Here is a 22,652-nt window from a genome sequence, read left to right on the forward strand (position 1 = left end):
GATTTATAGACAGCAATTAGAGGTAAGATCTTGGGCTGGGTTTGGGCTTGAAATGCCAATCATTAAGTTGGGCCGGCCAGGCTTCCCTCTCGCCGTGTTTTTTTTCTTTTTCTTTTATTCCCTTCGTGGAGGAGCTGCACAGCATGCACCTAATTCTACTCAAGTAACTATTTAGATGAGGAAAATGCTTACCAAACCATGAGTTTGAATCCATTTCACTAAATCCAAAGAAATTTTCATCCTCGGCATTGGGGTAAAAGACACGCGGATTCCTCCTTCTATCTCCCTCATGTCAGACGTTCTGCTTCTTACCAAAAGCTTACAAGCTTTCCAAACCCACTTTCTGCTTTTTGGCAAAATAATTTACTATTTGATTTTCTTTTCGGTGCCATCGTTTAATTTTACTTTTAGTCTACTTCATTGCACGACGCCGAAATGCACACTTCGGCATTAAACCGTTCATCTTGGCGCGGCACTTCCAGTGCGCACATCATTTAAAGGAATCAGCCACAAGTAAATCCCTGGAGTACGCATGGCCGAAATAAAGTTTTGTGTTTACTTTGGCGGTAACGTAAAGCTTCGGGTTTATTTCGGGCTCGGTTAGCAAATCAAGTTCATCTGTCGGGTTTGAGCGGGTTCAGGTTTATATACCCGCGGTCGGGTCGGGCTGATTTTTTTGAGCCCGATCATACCTCAACAGCAACCCTTGGTATTTTTATTTTTTTCCACACTAATTATCGATCCCACTCATGGAAGAGTGTATGAATTTACTGATAATGCATCCAAGGGTTAAGTACTCATACAAAAACGTTTGCACAGAAAATGCACTTTCCTTTTAAAATTGAAAATCAATGTTGTAATACAATGGAAACTCGGTTTTCGAACGCCTTTCAGTTCGAACAAATTGGTTCTCGACCAAAAATTTCGAGAAATTCTTGCTTCGCTTTTCGTTCAAAAAATCAGAGTTCGAACGCCGGTACGCTAGGGTGCGATTCTGAGCGGCGTACGGGTGTAGATTGCCCCCACCCCTTGTGAAGAACTGTTATCACGTGCGCGCGCACTTCTTTTCGCTTTCAATATCGGTGAACGGAGTGTTTTAGCCCCTAATTATGCCTCCGAAGAAGGTCGGTGCGAGCTGCAAAGTTGCTACAGGTGAAAAAGGAAGAGTAGTGCGTACAACTATTGCATTTAAGAAAGAAATAATAGCAAAATATGAAGAAGATGTGCGAGTTTCCCTTCTTTCGAGGGAATAGAGCATGGCTTCTGCAGACCACCACAAAGGTAAGAAATCCTATTCATAAATCTTTTCCCTATCCTTTAACCGCTCACCACTTGTTGTGGAGACCCCGGGGCTAAATGACGCTTAAACGACCTGATTTTTTTATTTTTACACGTTCATGTTAGCGTAATCTTTAGTACAGAAGATTACGCTAACGCGAACGTACGATTAGCCTGGGTTAGCTCCATGTTTACGGTCATGGTAAACAATCAGGGTGTTGGAACAGATTAAAACGATTTTACATTACTTTTAATGGGAAAAACGATTTCGGTGATCGAACAAATCGGTTTTCGAACAGGGTTCTGGAACGGATTATGGTCGAGAACCGAGGTTCTACTGTACTGGGCTGAAAATCCGCAATTATGTTTTCCCCTCAAATTGTGCAGCCCTTTATATATATATATATATATATATATATATATATATATATATATATATCTCATCTCATTAGCTACACCGCTTATCCTCAGTAGGGTCGCGGGGGTGCTGGAGCCCATCCCAGCAATCATCGGGCAGTGGGCAGGGGACACCCTGAACTGGTTGCCAGCCAATCGCAGGGCACACAGGGACAGACAACTCACTCGCTCATTCACACCTAGGGACAATTTGTACCGGCCAATTCACCTGAAATGCATGTTTTTGGAATGTGGGAGGAAACCCACGCAAGCACGGGGAGAACATACAAACTCCGCACAGGAAGTCTGGAGCTGGATTTGAACCCACGCAGGAGGTTCCCAAGACATGAACTGTGCCGCACATGCGCTAACCACTGCCCCGCCGTGCTGATATATATATATATATATATATATATATATATATATATAATGTTTAAACAAAGTAAGTTTTAATTTCAAAAGAACTTGTCCAAACTACGTTATGACAAGTTTGCTGTTTTAAAATTGTAAAACTATTCAAAATTAAATTATGATTACATTTTATCACAATATTTGGTTGAAGGTTTTTTATTTCAGAAAGACAATCTTAATAATTGTATGTTTGTTTATGTTTATGTGAATATTTGTTTTATCGATTGAATTGTAGCACTGTTTAGCTTTTACAGTTTTCACACTAATCAGTTACATTTGAATTCTTAACTGTTTTTACAGCTTTAGACAAATTGATTTGAATGTTGAATATTTCTAAAAAAAAATACTGCAAGCACAAGAGTTTTGTTTTTTTAATTGGACTCTCACAAAGGTTTATCACCCCAAAACGAAACAAATCATTTTCTAATATGACACCACATAACACTCACGCACAACATCAAAAACATCTTCAGCAAGCTTCCTCCTGATTGGTCAAAAATCAAAGGAAATATAAGTCCAAAACAAAGGGAAAGAGTCCACAAAATGAGTTAGAAAGTTTGTTAATGCAACAGCACACACACACATACAAAAACTCAAAATAAAACGAGACCACTCACTCATTAGATTACAACACATATGATTGGTGCCCTTATGTTGTCATAAAAGGTAAGAAAAGAACCAAAAACAAAAAAAAATTCCCATGTGGCCACAAGGTGGCGACGTCTTCACGTTTTGTCAGGTGGAGACCAGGGTCGGGAACCTTTTGACCCAAAGCGCATAGAGACTAATATATACTGTATATCTATTTTAAAAGCCACACCAATACATTTTAAGACAAAATTCAACATAACTGCCAGTCCCTCCCTTCAGACGAAAGCTAATTCCTCAGCACATTTCATTTCACTGAGTTTTTTGATGATTTGATAAAACCTATAAAATAATAATGCCAGAGCTTGAGTCTCACATGAGAATTAATATACCACCTAAATTTTGTCTCCCTCCTGCAGTTACTTAAGAATGTTGAGGCTCAATTTGACCATTTTTGTCCGAAATAATGGTTTCCAAACAAGGTGCGAGCAGTGTTAATTTGTAAAAATGTCACAAAATACTGCAAACACGGATACTAACGTATTTACCTTCAGTGCAGACCGTGCTGTGCGAGGAGAAGGAGTGCAAGCGCCCTGTGTATAACTCTGTCCATTGCTACCGCTCACACAATCTAATTGCTCTGAGTGCTTTTGAAAAAGCTTTTCTGGGTGTTTAAAAATTGTTATGTGGCTTTTCATCATAAAGTGTCTCAACAATGAAAATAGATTGTTAAACAGGCTTCCATATTAAGGAATATTTTGCAATTTACAGCCACAACGGGGTCTGTTGGTGTGACACCTTGATTGTAAACTGTGGTTAAAATTATGTCCTATATATACTGGACTAAACCCTGTAACGATATATGAAACAATTATGCAGATTTCATTTTATCTCTGAGCCATATGTACTCATGAAAAGAGGCACGTAAGGCCTCATGAGCCATAGGTTCCCGCCCCTGCCATAGACATATAGAAATAGACATGGCCAAAGGAATTGATGTCATTCTGAGTAACATGTTAATCAACATGGCGGCCCATAAGGAACAGCATATTGCTGTTCTACTGATTTGGGGTTATTCCCAACATTTACAATGTATTTTGGCGTTGGGTTGTTTATTGTCTATTGTTGAAGTGTCTAGCCTCCCTTTCTGTCTATCGTATAATTACAACTCTATTCATTCAGGTGATGTGCAGTCAGGAGAGGCTATGTGAGGCTGTGCTTCACCTGTTATCACGGAAATAGAAACTTCAAAATATGTAAAATAGTTATATTTAAAGTTCTTTCTCATTTAATGTCACAATTAATGGATAATCCTTTTCAAAAATAATATGAATACAAAGAGTATGTACATATTACTGTGCTCACTATCGACCCCTCCTATTAAGCAAGAGAATTGCATGCCTCAGTAGATAGGTAATCCTCCATTATGGTAAAAAGTCCATGCGACATGAAAAAAAAATAAACTAGATGGCCCAACTTACTGTTTGTTTGTTTGTAAACAGGATACCATCATAAAATCTTTCTTACGGAAAACCTGAACTCACGCTACTATAAAACGCTTGGCTACAGATTCACCCACCAGCTGCGATAGCACTTGTCAAGGATGTTACCCTAAATCAGTAAACTAAGGCTAACGGGTGAACATGCAGCTGAACTGGGGCAGAAGGATCCGCAATCCAGACATAAATCCGAAAGCTCTTACACCATAGTAGTACGATTGGGCCAGCCATGGTCCCTCCGTTTTGTAGACCTATGATTAGATCCATAGTTTGTCCTTAGGAGTGTAAACTGTGGGCCAAATCACAATCTATGGAGCAAGACAATTGCGCTCCTTATTTTGTATCAGCGGTCGCTCAGCAGATTATTGTTACATACTGCTCCTTTTGAATATAAGCATCAATAGATGGGCAATCCTTCATTAAAGAAAAGTCAATACAAAAAAAACAAAAACAAAAAAAAAAACAAATGGCTCTAATACTATCACCAATTCTTTTGTTCGGGACTGAGTGGTGCGCCACCTCAGAATCTTTCGTCTCATTATTGCCCTCTGCCATGAGGCAAGAGTATTGTATAACTTACTGAATCTGCTCAGCACAGTAATTTGTTACATATTAATTGTATTTAAAATATTCATAATATAATGTCAAAATTAAGCAATAACAAAAAAGGAAATCCAAAAATTGAAGGCCGGGATATGTTCATGTCTGGATCAAATGTTGTGGAAAGAAAGCCCTGACAATCGACATCATCAATGTTTTATCCACACAAAATGGCCCATGACACAGAATGACATGAAGCTTGGTCTACCTAGCGGCCTCTATTTCTACATGTCTTCGATGGAGACGTAAACGGAAGCGTCCCGCCAGAGACTCAAATGTGGCAGATGTTGGTCTCAATCACAAACTTGCTGTCAAAGTGTCGAATCTTGTGGCAGTCTTCGACCTCGCGCTTCTGCATGCCTAAGGAACAAAGGTAAGATTTTGAAGACGAAACCAGAGTCTAAACCAAAGTGAATTTTGGCCGGGTTGGCCCTTAAATGTCAATCATTACATTCGGGTTGCACCGGGCTTCTCTATTGCTGACCTTTTACAGCCTATGATATTTCCAAACAGAAAAGTGCTGAAACTTGTATGTAAACATCTGGATGAGTGTGAAAATTCCCTTTCAGAATCACAGCCATTAGCCTGGGCCATGATGTGCAATAACAGAGTGATTAAATTAGAGCTGCAATGATCATTCGACATTGTCAACAAAAATAAAAAATGGAAATACTTGACAATGTCACATTGACAACTATTGTCCACATTTTCTAACATAGTGATTCATCTCACAATTATTAGAATCTCTGATTAGAGTCGCAATGACGTCTGTCTTTAGCGCACACATACAGAAATGACAACGTAAACACTAACTATGTGTACCAAGATTTCTAAAGTTTTGGAGGATTTTATCCTGGATAGGATACAGCCGATAAAAATAATACTTGTGGCATGGCGGTAGCTCGGTCAAGCAAAAACATTTAAAGAGGATGTCAGACAAATGAACAAAATGCAGACTGACTCAGCTTGGTAAGATTCAAGTAACATTCAACCCAACACGCATTTGATCACATGCATTGTACAATGTTCATTTCATATTTGGCTATGAATGAGAGCTTTGGCGGTATGCCAGACTATCCCCATTTGAAATGAAATTCTTGCAGTCCGAAGAACAGACATTCGTTGTTAAAACATTAAAAAAACGACAGATGTCAGTTGTTAAAAGCACTGAAAGTTAAACTTTTAAAAATAGTTAAGTAGTTTTGTTATAGACTTTGCAGTTAAGCTCTGAATATATTTCATAAAATGCACATCATATTTGTTTCATGTGAAGTTTTACTGCTGCTAATGAGCCTGTTCTTGGCTTGGAGGGATAAAGAATGTTAAATTTTGAATCAATCAATTTTTAATGAATGATTTATCTGCCTGTGGACAGAGGTTTATTTACGGAGGTCTTACCTAAAATGCGGTCGCGGCGTTGCAACTTGAAGGTTTCCCTTCCGCGACACAGCTTGTTAATGAAGTAGCCCAACTGTTCCGCGTGCTCCAGGCGCTCCGTCACCACCATCTCCTCGTGCACCAGGTACGACTGCGGCAGGTAGGTTCCCGCCTAAAAGGGGAAGGGGCAACATAACAGCTACAACAATGCCAACGCAAAACGCTAAGCTAGGCAAAATTGGCATTGCTTTGGCTGAGAGAAGATGAATGACAATGCTAACCACAAATACTACGTGCTAAGATAGTTAACAAAGGATTAGCTACCAAAACACAGACTGAAATGGCAGCTAGCAAGTTAGTTCTCTGACTGCATGTCCAGCTTAGCTAAATTACCAAGATGACCAGCAGAGCTTTTTTTTAAAGAAACTTAACTACCGTAAAATCCGGACTATAAGCCGCTACTTTTTTCCCAAATGTTCAACCCTGCGGCTTATTCAGTGATGCGGCCAATGTATAACATTTTTCTAACAGCCGCCAGCGGCGCTCGAGTTCAAGGCACATGACGCAGCTTACAGGTTAAACGCAATCGAGCAGTGCGATGAAGAAGGAAACAGAGCTAATGCACGCAAACTTTACCTTGCGAGCGTGTTGCTAGCGTGATTTTGAATAAGGGAGCGTGGGACGAAGTCTATATGACAAAGTCTCTTTCCCATACTAAAGGAGGAAAACTTGGATGACGTCAGTTATAGGGAGGAAGATGAGAACGGTTTACCGTGACTTCTACATGTACGGTATGTTTCTTTTGACAGACCCGTTAACTGTATTGCGAGCGTGTTTTTAGTAGCGTTTTGCTACCCTTCACAGGCACGGTTTGGGATGAAAGTTATGATATTACTTTTAAAGCTTTGAAAACTCTCTCGATGTACCGTCTTTCTTTGTAAATATGTGTAACCATGTATAATATGTATTTGCGACTGTATATTTTTGTAATGTATATATTTGTATTTATTTTGGACACTTATTCTGATAAGTCTTGCACTGACCGATTAAAAAGAAGGGGCGTAACAGACGCGGGGGATGATGGGAAGTGGGAACCGGTAAAGGTGAGTGTTTGTGGACACAGCAGACAATAGTGGATATATATTTTTCCCACCCTTACCTTTGGAAATATACACTTTTTTTCCTTGGATTACTTTTAACGGGACCTGGACTCTGCAGGTCTGCATCAACTTTTAAGTACCAGAATAATTTTCCGTTATTTTGCCGGCTGTGGTTCTTGAACTGTGTAAATTGTGTTCAGTTGAAATCGCGGGACTCAAAGTAGGGTTAGGGTTAATTTTGTGATTGTGTTACATGTATTAATGTGGGCGCGTGCGGCTTATATACAAGTGCGGCTTGTGTAAGTACAAAAGCGGTTAAACTCTTAAAATGTGGTGGGTGCGGCTTATAATCAGGTGCGCTCTATAGTCCGGAATTTACGGTATTCTTCATTATGTACTTATTTAAATATACCACATTTTCCAAACTATAAGGCACATCTAAAAACCCCAAACTGGCTAGATGTTTAAATTTGTGCCTTTTATATATAAAAAGAAGGAAAACAAAAACAAAAAAAGATGGTTGACAAATTATCGCCTTTACTGAGGCCTGAAGGACAATGCTATCCAAAAATGATAAATGGTAAGCTAGTTATTGAGGTGCTGGACAGCCACCAACTATGTACTAGCTTTAGCAGAGACAAGCTACATCAGAATGCCAACAACAATCCATTGCTATCATTGACACAAGCTCATAGCTCATGCTAATAGCAAATGCAACACACTAGGCAAAATAATATGAATACAAAGGGTATTCAACAATGAGCTAGCTATAGCCAAGACAAGCTAAATAATAATTCTAAAAACAATTTGTCACAGCTGAAAAGAAAATTTTGATTTTACAGGTTAGAAGTGTCGTTGCTTTTATGGACTTTGACATTTTTACAGGCTTGATGCCATCTTTGCTGTCATGTACTTTTACATATTACCCATGTTATTCTTATTGATGTTCACTATGTTTTGTGAATTGTTACCCAATGCAAAATCTATTACAGCCTGGTCATCCTGGAAGGGGGATTACTACTTGTGAAGCCCCTTCTCAAGGTTTCTTATTTTACCTATGTTGAGGTTTTGAGTTTTTCCTTATCCACATTTGAGTTTAAGATCAAGGGATGGTGTAATTGTGGCCTGTGCAGTCCTTTAAGAAATGTTGTGATTAAGGGCTATACAAATAAATGTGACTTGACTTTAAAGATAGTGAACACATTTCTGGGGAGTGTCAGTAACAATGTGCTAGCTTTAGCTAAGACAAGCCAACTCAAAATCCTCTCAAAAACTCTAGAGAAAAGCTGAAAGACGATGCCGACAGGAAATGCAACATGCCAAGTAAAATGCTCGGAATGGCCACTGACAATACGCTGGTTTTAACCAAGACGATCTACATCAGAACACTAACAACAAATCGTTGCTGTCATTGAGACAAGCTAAAGGACAATACTAACCACAGATGATGCATGCCAAGCTAGACAAAGATGGCGCCACTTTGGCAAGGCAAGATGAAAGAAAATGCTAATACCATTAGCTAGACGCTAAGCCAGAGAAAGACAGCACCGCTTTGGTTGAGATAAGCTGAAGGACAATGCTAACAACAAATGATGCATGCTATGCTAGTTAATAGTGGCATTGCTTTAACAAAAGCTCTGAATGCTAACAACAAAACGTAAAGGAGAGGCTTTTTTCACAAACATTGCAATATTATTATTACTTAGGCCAGTCTCTAAGCACTACGTTCTAAATATATTTTTCTTCCTTTTTCCCGATAAGTTTTTTTCTCTTTAAAATCTTTATTACATTTTTACCCTGGAGTGCCTTGTCCATTCTCGTTGCATACAATGTTTACTACATTGTTATCAATGACAATAAAGACAATTCAATCAAATTCACACAATTTTAGTGTCAATGTTAACAAAAGACAACAGCTAAGGTACTAAATGTTGATTTGGATGTACTTGTGTGGTACCTTGATATTGAGAAGGAGTTCCAGAAAGTCTTTGGGGGGCAGGACCACAGAGGTGTTGAGCGGCATGACGTAGCACCTGTCCAGGCTCAGGTCCAGGTAGGCCGTCAGCCCCTGAGGAGGAGGGAAAAGGGGTGAGCGGCCCCTGATGGGCCCCTATGGCCCTCCCTGCGCCCAGGCTACTCACCCTCTGGAAATCGTGCACAATGTCGGCAGGGTCTCCGTCTTCGAACTCGGGCACAGGAACGTTGATGAGGGCCACTTGCTCCCGTTCCAGGATCCGAATGCGCTCCTCAAGCTGCCGCAGGAAGGCGGGACTGTCCTCTTCCACCTGCAGACGATGACAGGAAAACTTGGTTCTTTAGTGCATTTGGGAAATATGTTTTCAAACTTTAGGGCTAGGGAGATAATATTGGATGTTTGATCTTAAGGATTTGTTGGTCAGGGTTAGTTAGGGTTTAGTGGGTTCGAGTTGGGGCGTTAGGTTTAGCATTACAAGGCTTTGGGTTGGAGTTAGTCAGTAAGGGTTAGCGGATTGGAGATGGAGTTAGAGTAAAAGGGTTAGTGGATTGGGTTTAGTGGTAAACGTTTTAAGAGTAGGAAGTAAGTAAGCAGTGGTCGGGAGTTTATGGCTCACGAGCCATATTTGGCTCAGAGATAAAATAGATCGAGCTATATTAAACAATATATGGATATACATATATAAAGCTGATTGTCTCACATGCGAAGCCTAGACAATACTGAAGAGTGGGTTTAATGGTTTTGTTGCATTTTTTTCAAAAAATATATGGTGTGGCTCTATTAAAAAATATATATATATGGCCCTTTGGGTTAAAAAGATCCCAACTACTGGGTTAGAGGGTTGGACTTGAAGTTAGAGTGTTAGGATTACAGAGTTGGAGTTAAAGTTAGTGGATTAGGGTCTAGGGCAGGGGTCTTTAACAATTTTGAAGCTGAGAAATACTTTTTATTACTAATCAGCGCAAAGGGACCCCAGTTAATATGCATTTCTGAAATAAAAAGATATAATTTTAGCATTATGTTCTTAATATGTTTTTACCAGGTTAACTTTTTTGGTTTGAACAAATTTATTGACACCAATAACAGAAAACAATCTTGACAATCTCAACAGCAATCAAGCACATTCACAATATTATATTTCAATATGACGTTTAACAGCAAACACAATGTGAGGTTTGAACAACCCTTCTCGAAAATCTTAATAGCAATCAAGCGTATTCACAATTTCTTGGAAGTAGGGTTAAAAAGACTCAGCCACTAAAAAAAATTGTTTTACGAGAGAATCTACTTGACCTAGCACTGATGAGCTATTTTCAGAACAGGTCCGCAGACACCTCAGCTGTCCTCAGGGGAAACCACGTTGGAGACCCCTGGTCTAGGGTTAGGAGGGTGGGATTAGAGTTTAGGATAGGGTTAAAATGTTTCGTGGGTTAAGGTTTAGGGTAGGTAAGTTAGGTTCAGTGGACATGGGTTATGGTTAGTGGGTTGGGGTTAGGGATTCTAAAAAGCCAGCCTCGGTTTTGCTGACCTGCTCTAGTCCAGGCAGATGGAGGTAGTCTTCCTCTCGGTAGTTGACCCCGCAAACAAACACCTCGCCGTCCTGCAAAAAAAAAGCTTTAGTGTGTTTCAATGGCAACAAACCAGGATAAGCTACTAGAAATAAATTACCAGACAGTGTTTTTGATATGATTTTTTGTGTCATTTCTCTATTATTATTTTTTTTTGAGCTTTTTGATTAGAGCCCGGCCTCCAGAATAGGGTCGTGGCTTCCACTCACCTCTAGGACATAGTAGCGGTAAATGTAGGCCCCACCCACAAACACACCCGACAGCACCAGGGCTAGACCCAGACACATGCACCAGCGCCAGGCTTTGGGCTGCCGGCGAGCCGGGCCCCCTGCATCCACCGCCACCTCCGCATCCTGTTAAAAAGAAAAAAAAACGTATTATTATAATTCACAACGCGTCTTTGTCAAAGGAAGTGGTCTGCAACCACCAGGCCGCAGAACAGTACCAGGGGTCGTTTGTTACAAGGCCAAACGAAAAGAACAAAATTGTTGCCTTATTTTTTGCTTTTACTGTATTTATTAGTGAATAATGCACTTAACACATAAAAAGGATTCATTGCTTGGGTTGTATATTACTGTAGTGTGTTACACATACATTGTGAATTTCACTGCGGGGATGAATAAATGATAAATAAAGTATCTATCTATCTATCTACAGTGTTTGAAAAATGATTGATTAGTCAAACATTATTGCTGACGACATTTGCACAACATTGGATGCAACAGGAATCGACCTTTGATCGAGATGGAGAACCAAATCAAACCAAATATAGATGACATAGGGAAAAGGTTTTTGATTTTATCCCAAGAGCACACATTTTGTACTCGTACTAGGTTGTTGAATATGTGCAAGCTATTTGAATGTTGAGGACAATAATGGCACTAAGTCAACATATTTTATTAGCAGTACTTTAATTACGATCATATATATTTCTATATATTCATTATATTTTTTATTTTCCATTTTTGTTTAGTGGGCGGGATTAAAAAGCCTGATGGGCTGCATGTGGCTCGCGGGCCATAGTTTGCAAACCTCTGTGGTATATTTTTTGCTCATATTAAGAGCGATTTCATACCAAAATTATGAAAAAAGTGAACAAAATTGGTGTTTTATATATAAAAAGAAGGAAAAAGATAACTACCTATCTATCTATCCATCTACCTTGGTCATATCCCTAAAGAGGGGTGACCGACAGCAAGATAAACACATACAATAACAAAGAAAATAAAAGGGAAAAAATAGCAAAAAAACCACACACAACATTTTTTGGACCATGGACAACCCAAATGTCCAAACACCCAAACAAGTTAGGCACCTCGGCACCTAAGTTGGTCATGCTTTCGTCCCTCCAGATGAAACGGGACACAAAAAAGCAGCCATGTCACTCGGGTCAGGGTGACACAACACACTCTTTTGTTCAACAGCAGGGCCCGACAGCTTTCACTGGTTTACCCCTGCTGCATCATACAGGTGCCCTGCCCATCCCTTAGAACGCGCCCAAACATCCCACTATCCTTTTAACTACAATCTGCAAAATAATATAATTACAGGTGAATTCAATTTTTTTTATTTGGGGAGAATAAACATGCGCCACTGGCAGAAGAACAATCTCAATTTGTGTTTTTGTTTTTTTCATAGGTAGTACTTTTTTATACCATTTTCTAAATATTATCATTATATTTCTAACATTTTTGTTTGGTGGGCTGGATGAAAAGGCCTGATGAGAAGCATGTAGCCTATACTCCCGGTCTAAGAAATAAAGATCTTTTGTTTTTTTCCCTTTCTTGATTCCTAGAATATTGTGCAACCATTGCACAAACAGTCCAAAACATGTTTGGGTGGGCAGCCACACCCTTTCATACTTTTTAGTGAGTCATTTTAGGAGCGTCACTCAACTTTATTGATCCCAGGGGTCCCAAGAGGACTGAGGTTTTGATTTGGCATTGGTAAGGCACAGCACATTTTATAACTGATCACACAAGAATGGTGGGGAAATATCAATGATTGCATCATATTTGTGGGGACATGCCAACACTACACCCTTGATAAGATTGCCCTTAACTCTCAAACCATTACAGCTAGATAATAAAACTTGCTTTTCTGAGTTGCAATTCCCATCCGAAAGCTATTTGCAGCAGATATCTGTTGAAATCATGTGCACATTTTGTAATTCCGAACTGTTTTAAAAAATTGTTTGGCCCGGCTGTCATTAATCAGATCCCACACGCTAAAAAAGGCTAATAACGCAATAATGTAAGAACACCCTGATCTTCTGAACCATATGGGCTAGATTAATAAAACTTGTAGGGCAGAAACTAACAATTATTTTCACAACTGATGAATTGGTCGATTATTTTTTTCGATTAATCCATGAATCAGATTTCTTAAAAACATTTTAATTTCCTCCTCTTTTCTCAAATATTGATGTATTGGACAGATAGAAAAATAGTGCACAAAATGAACTTGACAACACCAAACAAAAAATACATACAAATGTATGCTATGCACAAGCAAATATGTAAGATACAATTTTCCTACCACCTTATCTCTTCATACGAAAAAAGGAAGAGCAATACATTTTATGTGTTGCAATTTTTTATCTATAAAAAATACATCAAAGATGAACACCTACTTTTCAAAATTATGTTAATTTTTTTCCCCCTTTTCTAAATCTTTGAATATTAACATTCCCACATACGAAAATGATATATATGAATCAATGAAAACTTTATTTCAAACATTAAAATAAAAACAGGACAAAAACAATGCGTCAACAACAAAATAATGTTACATAACATGTTCGAAAAAGGGGTAGTAAGAAGCAGACGCTTATTTTCCCTACCCCTTCATCTTCCCTATTAAATTCATTTTACAGATCTTCTCCTCTTGTGTCTAATATAACAAAGTCTCATGGATACACATATTACATAGGTCAGATATCAATAATTATAATAATAACAATAGTCACACTTTTTATACACTAATCTTCGTAGTACCCATCCCTCAACGTCATAATGCCACTAGTCACCAAACATCACTGCGGCAACAATGATAATAACAACAATTGCAATAATATTGATAATAACAGTTATGATATAACAATAGCAACAATAACAACAAAGTTAACCATAGTTGTAAACACACTATTCCCAATCTCTAGTATCACTCATACTCTATAATCTTCATCTCTGTATTCCTCCAGTAATGTTTTTATGTGTTTAAATTTGAACAAGTAAATAGTTGGACATTGTCTGATCTCGGCTTGTAAATTGTTCCAAAGTTTGACTCCACACACAGACACACACATACTTTTCCTGGTAGTTCTCACCTTTGGGATTTTGAATAAATATATAATACTTATCCAATATATATAATATATATAATATGCTCAAGAATCTGCCCCTTGTGTAGAGTTAAACAGGACAGTATTATCATTTTTCTTTTTACTTTATGTACCCATTTTCAGATTTTTTTCCTCTGTATTTCTAGAGCACTTTCTGTTCCCTTGAAAATTGTTAACTGTTTCATGATGGAACAGTCAACACTATAAAGATGAAACTTTCATGCCAATTTTGTCTGTAATGTATTAGTTGTTGCAGCCCTAAAAACTTGCTTTCCTGAGTTGCAGTCCACCTCCAGAAGATATTTTCAGCAGATTTATTTTTTAAAAAGTGCAAATTTGTAGTTGAAAATAAGCCTCCTGCTGGTTGAAAACGCTAATAACACAATAATATTAGAACCAAAGACGTAGGTTTGGTTTTGGCATTGGTAGGGACATAGCACATTTTTAAGTCATCACATAATATCGATGGGGACAAAACAATGATTGCTCAGAATTGGTGGGGACAGGTCCCCCTCCATTCCAAAACTACGCCCTTAGGTCTGACATAGAAAGTGGGCAAATAACTAAATAAACCTCAGCAGGATTACAAGCTTTTCATTTCGTAAAGGACACTCTTCTCACGCTTGCTCTGGAATTTCACTCCCTTTATCACTGAAAACAAAAACAAAAAACTAGAGGTTGCACAAGTGAGTGCATGTCACATCTGTTTCCTTAAAAATATGTTGCGGTTAAAGGCAGCAGGAAACGGCTTGTTCCGTTCGAGGCTGGCCTGAGCCGTGCAGCCTTAGTCTCACTTTGCAATGACTTCAGCATATATTTATTGGATGATTTGTTATAATTAAAGCTAGCTTCTATTAACCTCAAGGGCAGGCTAGGTGATTTTAATCAGAATGAAGAGAGCCGCTTCTAGTTAATTAATTAGCGTAGTGTGCCGTGGGCAGTGTTAGGACTAACGCTGTTACTAATAATGCCGTTACATAATGGCATTATTTGTTTAGTGGCGTAATCTAAGTAATTACTTTTTCTGCAGTTACATTGCCGATATCGTTATAGATTATCAAATGCAGTGCGTTACTTTGGCTGCAGAACACCAATGCCAGAGTGTCCCTGCACATCTGACGCTGTTTTCATCGGCACGGTTTTTCACTCTCCTCCAAGTTTGTTGTGTTACATCTTTTGGGATCATGTCACCATTGAAAATAGCGACTACCATATAGTTGGATAACGTTTTAAAAAAAAAAAGTATCTACTAAGCGCTGAAAGAAAAGGTGAATTGGGGAATACTGCAACCGACTCGTGTCGTTGGTGAACATAACGAAGTAATTGTACCAATGGAGGGCGCTCTACAGAATTAAAAGACAACCAAAAAGCCACAAAAGAAATAACATGAAGGGAGCCGCTTCAACAGCAAAGAGATGACTGCATTCCATCCCACAACACAAACAACTCCAAAGAAAATATTTTGTGACAAAAAACATGTTATCACAAGTGTTTTGGAGGAGAAGAAGACAAGTAATGCAACAAATTGTAGCCTTAAAATAAATAACATTTTAAAGTAAAGTCTAGTCACATTTATTGGTATAGCCCGTACTCACAAAATGTCTCATATAATAATAATAATAATAATAATAATAATAATAATTTCCTTGTATTGTCATTCTGTGTAACAATGTACACAGAACGAAATGTCGATTGCACCTGACCCGACTGCACAGGTTACAATTACAACATCCCCTTATCTTATCAGGTCATTGAAATGCTAAAGCACACTCCACGAAATTAAAAGGCAAGCAAAAAGCTTCAAAACAAAAGCAAAAGAGATTCCAAGAAATCGTAAACAGTTCAAAAATGTTTTACATGTCTCTGTTGTAATTGAAGTCAGAGAAAGCTCAACACAATTAAAATAAAACTAATTATCTCCAAAAAAAAGCAAAACAATTCCCATAAAAAGTTATGTTTATGATTAAAGCCCCAGTGTGTATTTTTTGACCACTAGATGGTACTGTATTGTCTAACACGAATGAAAACTAGTGCCACAGAGCACAGCAAAGCAGAAAGGTGTCAGACAAATGCGGTGGCAACCTTAGGTAGGGATTTCACTATGCAATATAAGAACAAATTTCTCTGTGTTTGTTTTGAAATTAAAATTAAAATTGATATGATAGTGCAGGTATTTTTGCCTAGTATTCACATCAATGTTTTTTACTGAATGAAGGATTTTTACACCACTAGAAGGCACTAAACATGACACACTCTCCCATTAATTCAAAAGACAACCTGCAATCAATTTTATCACGGTTCCTACGGCTTAGGGCAAATTCAAGACTTTTAAATGCTTTTTTTAATGCTTTTTGAAATCAAATTTAAGACCAAGACAACAGAAAAAAACACAATTATAACACACAAAACAGAAAAACACAAATATTTCTCACACACAATACATTGTGCCTCGTACACATTACTTGGCATAGCTTTGACAAAAAACTTTCGTCGGACAGCCACTTCACAATAAAAGTACATTTTCCCATGGTCCAGAGTAAACGTCTCAGTCTAAAGTTGCTATGTTTATCATTGGTAGACTTAAGGCCCGACTGAAACCACATCACCGTTTTGATAGTTCTGTAATTGTGGTCACGCGATGTTGCCACTAAAGTGAATCAGTCAATTATTAAAAAAGACAATTGATAAACGTTACTAAATCTGTTTAGTTCAAACAAATATACATCTTATCAATGTGCTCACAATTTTAAGACTTTCGAAAATGGGATTTAACATTTCAATGCCAATTAAGGCCTTATATTTAGAATAATGAATTCAATGCAGTTTAAGACTGTGCTCTACACAAAAAAAACTTCCACTACACTAGTTGAACCTATAGAGGGCGCAATGCAGAATTAACATATAACCAAAAAGGTCCAAAAGAAATAAGATGAAGGGAGCCGCTTCAACTGGTCAAGTTGACTGCATTCAATCCTTCAATATGGTAAATGCGCTTTACAATGTGCTTCACACTTACCCATTCACACACACATTCACTCACGCGCCAATAGGGACTCAGCCATGCAAGGAGCCTACCTGCTTTTTGGGGGCATTAGGGTACAGTGTCTTGCCAAAGGACATTTCGACATATAACACGGAGGAGCCGGGAATCAAACCTGCGACCTCTTGATCCCAAGACGAGCGCTCTACCTCCTCAATGAGTACCATGTAGCGTTAAACTTACAAAGCAGTTTATTGTAATTTGTTTAATTGTTTGTAAATTGATTGTTCGTTTTTTATATAAAAAACATGTTCAGTTTTTAAGTCTAAAAGTGCAACATCTATTAACAAAGGCAATAATAAAGAAACTATTTTAGTGTCAAATACATTTATGACAATTATTTTGGAGAAGTAGAAAAAAACACAAGCCATTGTAGTCTTAAAAAACGGCCAAGGATTAATTGAACCGATAGAGGGCGCTCCACGGGATTAAAAGACACCTAAAAAAAAAAAAACGAACAACGATAAGCCGACAGGCTGGGACACGTCCGACAAATTGTTATGTGACTCGGGAAAAAAATTGGTCGAAACAAGACAAACCATGGCAAAATAAACAAATACAATTAAACAAAGCTAATTCATTCGGACAGGAAAACAATACAGTATTAATGCGACACACGAAACTTCCTCACGAAAACTACACCGTAGCGACCATGTTACGTCACTTCTGTAAAACGTAATGTGCAGCAAAAATAATATAATCGACATTGAATGTACTAAGCGTACAATGTGAGGTTTTAAAAACTTTCCCCCAAAAAAGAAAGAAGTTAAGAGGCTTTAAGTTCGCCATATTGCCGTCCCGAACTCACTTGCTGGTTCTGGTCCGGAAGGAGCCAAATGGCGTCTTTCTTGGCGTCTTTCAGCGACAAGGCGGATTTCATCGAGACTTTAACCATCGTTGAAACACTTTAAAATAACTCAAAATTAAAAAAGTAACCCCAGGTCGTCGTCAGGTTTTCACTTTAGGCCCGAGCTGCGCGGACTTGTTTGTTGTTGTGCGTGAGAAAAAAAACACACATGTCCGGTAGAGTTTCAAAATAAGCTTCGTTTGTACGTCCCTTTATTGCGAGAATAGTATAAAACAGATATCTTATCGGGTTAGCACGAATAAAAAAAGCTAAAAAGGAGTTTTCTCGTTAATTCGTCACTTAACTAAGCAGACTTGTTTGATGTACGTGGAAAAACACCACACGTCTGGTAGTTTCAAAATAAAGCTTAAGATTACACTTCCTTTCATTGTCAGAACGTGTTGTAGAATAAATGATGAAATTGTTCCTTTCCTTGCTTATAAGCATGTCGTAATTTCACCGTGGATTGCCCAATTTTATCCTTGCAAAAAAACATTGCCATCGCAATGATCGCAGCAAGGCATTGAGGCTAGGACCTTAGCTCGGCCTTTTGGCTGAGAGTAAGGCCCAATCCCATTTCTCTCACTCGGCCCCGAGAACCCTCCAGTGAGGTCCCTCGATAGAGGAGTGCCCTCATCGAGTCGAGTGCAAAGTGGAAAAGGTTTGGACAAGACTTGCAAGGTTCCACCCCTGTCCAGGAGATGGCGGTAATATTAATTGGCTGTAGACCTTAGTGACGTATAGGCCTACGTCACATGTAAACAACTCGAGTCTCAACCTGAGGCGTGTTCAGTAGTGTGTCAGTTGGAGATTTCGTGCAACGTTAAAAATGCCCGCTACAGCTGTGTTATTACCGATTGCCTGAAAGCTCATCATCTTTTCCGTGTCTCCAATCAACGGAGGAGAAATGTGCTATACTGAAGACAGCTTCGGCGCTATGTAGTGCTGATTCACCTTTACAAGGTACGTACACTCAGTAAAAAAATGACCCGTTCGGTCAAATACAGTAAGAGTAAACATACAATGCACGTTCACATAATACCCTATGTTTGTGTAGACATAAATGGCAATCTACTTATTAGTATCTTAATGCCATTTTATGACACATAGTAGGGGTCTTGAATGTGTGACATGACGAAAAGTAAACAAACACAAGAACAGTCCACCTGACCCTTAAGCTGACATAATATCGTCACCAAACTTCCCTGTACGACCCAAAAACCTTAGTTCATAAGGAATTTAATTCAAAAGAGTTGTCATTGGATATAAAAAAGGTGCTTGATTGCTGTTGTTTGGTCATGGTTGTTTTCTGTTGTTGGTGTCAAGGGATTTGTTCAGACCAAAAAAGACAATCGACTTTGGCTTGGACAGATCTATTGACACTAACAAAGATATCATATAATGAAATTGTGAATATGCTTGATTGCAAATAGGATTTTCGAGAAGGGTTGTTCAAACCCTCACATTGTGTTTGCTGTTAATAACATCATATTGGAATATAATATTGTGAATGTGCTTGATTGCTGTTGTGATTGTCATGATTGTTTTTTTTTGTTATTAGTGTCAATAAATTTGTTCAAACCAAAACAATTTCAACATTTTTTCATGATGCTTACATCACAGTTAAAGCGGTCTTTTTCTTTTCTATGCCCACATTTATGTCTAAAATGTTTGTTTTCTATTGTGTTCCAGAGTGGCTGTCCCATAAGCATGGACAGGTTGGACAGGAATGTTCCCATCCTGTGCTTATGGTTGAATGTGGAGTCAGAACTCATTCAGGACTTAAGGTTGAGCAAGAAGGTTATGTGGGCCCTGCAGGAGCTGCTAAAGAGGGAACAGGGCCATGGCTGGAGGTCCTGATCTACGTGTACTGGCTGGCCCACGCTCTGTCCTACCGTGTGGTGTCACGGGTCTTCAGGGTTCCCAGGTCCACCGTACAAAGAATTGTCCACAGTTAATATGGAATAAATTGCCCAAAAGCCATATTTTAGGCTCTTTAAGTCAGACCCACATTTGCATTATGTGCTTTTCTGCATTACTATTCAATAAACATCTTCATTTTGAGTAACACCTTGGTGGTTTATTTCATAATGATGTGAGATACTGCGTGTGAACTATGTGACTGTTGGACAGAAAACAACTACAAATCACTCCAGCTTAAATAATACTTTACTTTCAGAAAAACAAACTCACATTGGGCCAAAATACATAATAGTAAATAAATAATGTGTCACAAATTTTAACAAAAATATACCAATACTTCCATGAAGCTGGAAAACACAAACTGGAACTTCATTGAGTTCTTAATAAAAAAAAATATTTTCCTTTTATAAAACAAAGGGAAACATTGCAGAGATGTCACTGTTCTGGAAATTTGTCCACGAGCTTCCCAAAAAGGACGGGAACCGCTCAGTTTTGGCCACAGTTTCTTCGAGACTTTTCCTCACTCCGGCAGACTCCACTTTCAAAAAGTCAAGGAGTGTATCGTGCTTCCTTTTTTTCTGGGTGATTTGGGGTTTGGCGCCGGATTAGAAGGTGCCAACGACGTGCCCGGTGGTGTGGATGGCGTGGTAGCTGTGATGGTGACCAGCTCTTCCACGGGACGTTCTACAATGGCCTTTAGGTTGGGTGGAAAAAACAAGAATTACTTAATGCTGATGTATTGTACAAAAACAACTGTGTATACGATGCTCAACTAGTTGATGTGAGACATGAAATTGACATGTTATTCTTATGGCTGTATGAGCCTTCTATTGGCCAGCATCACATATGCTTTAGAATTGTCTCCACATTTGGACAACATTTTGAGAAGGTAATTCGTTCACTTAATATGTGTTTACAGAGAAGACAGTGAACTATGTGATAGTAGTTTGTTTCAACTGTATTTCCACGTGAAATTCGGAGACATTACTCGTAATGCATGATGAAAACTAATGCATTCTGATCTCACATGAAAGAATCATATTGTAAATAAAACACGACACCCGAAATTGTGTGCAGTAAACAAGCGCTTATGTCCAGAACGGTATTCTGACTATGCTCCTTTAGCGACTGGCCATGTACATGAAAAGCACGACTCGTTTAAGATAAAAACAGGGATGGGCTGAACCGTGATTTTCTGCACAGTTATCCTACTTTACAGTTTGTAGCGTGAAGGTTTTTTTTTGCCAGCTCCCTTGGTAGATTAGTGCACTTCGTAAAGTAGCGATTTTGCAATGTTCGTGTTTTAACGCGAAAATACGATTTTCTATTGCATTTACGTCTAACTAAGATATCTCAATACATTTTATTGCAAATACATGCGTGGTTGTGGAAAACTACTTACATTTGTGTGGTTCCTTTTCGGGCATCTTTGTTGATATTGAGAATTCGCAAAGCCTTCTGGGTAGTCACTTCGCTGCCAAGTGAGGTCGAGAGCCCCCTCGGTCTTGAAGTGGTTACGACTTGGTTTGAGGGCACTTCTGCCTCGGTCTTGAGAGTATCGGGACACACCCCATTTTCACGTGAACGCGCAAACCGAGTGACTAGGGCACATAGCGAGTGAAAGTGCGAAGAATGGGACGCAGCCTAAGTGTCCCGGCTCCTTGGCTTTGTAGCGTAAGATGAACTGACCGATAACGGATAATGGATAATTAATAAAGAAAATAGTAAAGGTAGGAACGAGAAGGGAGAGGACCCATCTGAGCATCCCGGGCAGAGGACTGGAGGATGCTACTTGGGAGGGTGGGAAGAAATCCCACTTGAGAAAACAGCTGTGCCCCTACACAATAGTATTGCCCTGTATACATTGTTTTTTTTAATTTCCAACAAATCCCATTTCCATAATGATCCATATTGTTAGAATATGATATGGTGAAGTTGTGAATGTGTTTGATTGCTGTTGAAAGTCTCAATAAAAAATATTCAAACCTCATTGTGTACTACGAATGTTATTTTTGGTCTTCTTCCTATCCACACTTTCCTTCCTTCTTTACAATCTTCCTTCTTATTTTCTCCCTCAATTCCCTTCATTCTTTCCTTCCTTCCGTTTCCTTTCTTTTTTATTTTCTTCCTTCATCAACCTGCCATTTTCTCTTTCCTCCCTGTCTAATTGTCTTCCCTCCTTCCGTTTATTTTTTTTTCTACGCTTGACCTTTATTTCCTCCCTCCTTTTTCCCGTTATTTCTTCTTTCCTTTCTTGATTGTTCCCTTCCTTTCTCTTTTGTTCCTTATTCCTTTATTTCCTTGCTTTTTCCTGCATTTCTCTCCCACATTTCCTTTTCCTATTTTCTTCATCTTGTTCCTCCCTTTCCATCCTACCTTCTTTCTTTAGTCACTTCCTTATTTATTTCATCCCTTCTTTCTTTCCATCACTTTCCTTTCTCCAGTCCCTCTTTCCTTTTGTAACATTCTTTCCCTCTTTATTTCCTCCCATTTGCTTTTCTTTATTTCCTCTCATCCCCATTTCTTTCCTTACTTTATTATTTTTTTCCTTCCTTGCTTTCTTTTTCTTCATTTCCTTTTTCCTTTAATTACTTAATTTACTTCCCTTTTTCCTTCCTTCCTCTTTTTCCATTTCCTTTGTTTTTTTCATTCCTTCCTTTCTCTTTTTTCCTTCCTTCCTTCCTCAACCTCCTTCCTTCCAACGTAA

At 38.6% G+C, this 22,652-nt stretch overlaps 1 protein-coding gene and 2 long non-coding RNA genes across 3 annotated transcripts; 1 reads left to right on the forward strand and 2 right to left on the reverse strand.

Annotated features, from left to right (window-relative positions):
- Nucleotides 1–2,440: 2,440 nt before the first annotated feature.
- itm2bb (integral membrane protein 2Bb) lies at nucleotides 2,441–18,319 on the reverse strand. Its single transcript, XM_088352154.1, has 7 exons — nucleotides 17,984–18,319; nucleotides 11,002–11,145; nucleotides 10,753–10,824; nucleotides 9,391–9,534; nucleotides 9,207–9,317; nucleotides 6,171–6,321; nucleotides 2,441–5,132 (listed from the first exon to the last, which is right to left on the reverse strand). Exons 1-7 carry the CDS (start codon nucleotides 18,068–18,070, stop codon nucleotides 5,044–5,046), a joined length of 798 nt encoding a protein of 265 aa, XP_088208280.1. The 5' UTR covers nucleotides 18,071–18,319; the 3' UTR covers nucleotides 2,441–5,043.
- A 273-nt stretch (nucleotides 18,320–18,592) lies between these two features.
- On the forward strand, nucleotides 18,593–20,090 carry LOC148352890 (uncharacterized). The gene is made up of 2 exons (XR_015852624.1): nucleotides 18,593–18,985; nucleotides 19,715–20,090. It is a non-coding gene; the product is annotated as an uncharacterized LOC148352890 (long non-coding RNA).
- An 83-nt stretch (nucleotides 20,091–20,173) lies between these two features.
- Nucleotides 20,174–21,587, reverse strand: LOC148352891 (uncharacterized). Its single transcript, XR_015852625.1, has 2 exons — nucleotides 21,348–21,587; nucleotides 20,174–20,639 (listed from the first exon to the last, which is right to left on the reverse strand). It is a non-coding gene; the product is annotated as an uncharacterized LOC148352891 (long non-coding RNA).
- Nucleotides 21,588–22,652: the final 1,065 nt, after the last annotated feature.

Source organism: Urocampus carinirostris, chromosome 14 (genome assembly GCF_059441175.1).
Source record: "Urocampus carinirostris isolate Australia breed hairy pipefish chromosome 14, RoL_Ucar_1.0, whole genome shotgun sequence".
Lineage (NCBI taxonomy): Eukaryota > Metazoa > Chordata > Actinopteri > Syngnathiformes > Syngnathidae > Urocampus > Urocampus carinirostris.

Bases quoted from the DNA above. Each gene is read 5' to 3' on its own strand.
- itm2bb (XM_088352154.1), bottom strand. From the start codon at position 18,070: ATGGTTAAAGTCTCGATGAAATCCGCCTTGTCGCTGAAAGACGCCAAG. The intron at 9,535-10,752 runs GTCAGCAAAACC...CATCGTCTGCAG, and splicing joins ATCTGCCTGGACTAGAGCAG to GTGGAAGAGGACAGTCCCGC. The intron at 5,133-6,170 runs GTAAGACCTCCG...TTTGTTCCTTAG, and splicing joins ACGCCGCGACCGCATTTTAG to GCATGCAGAAGCGCGAGGTC.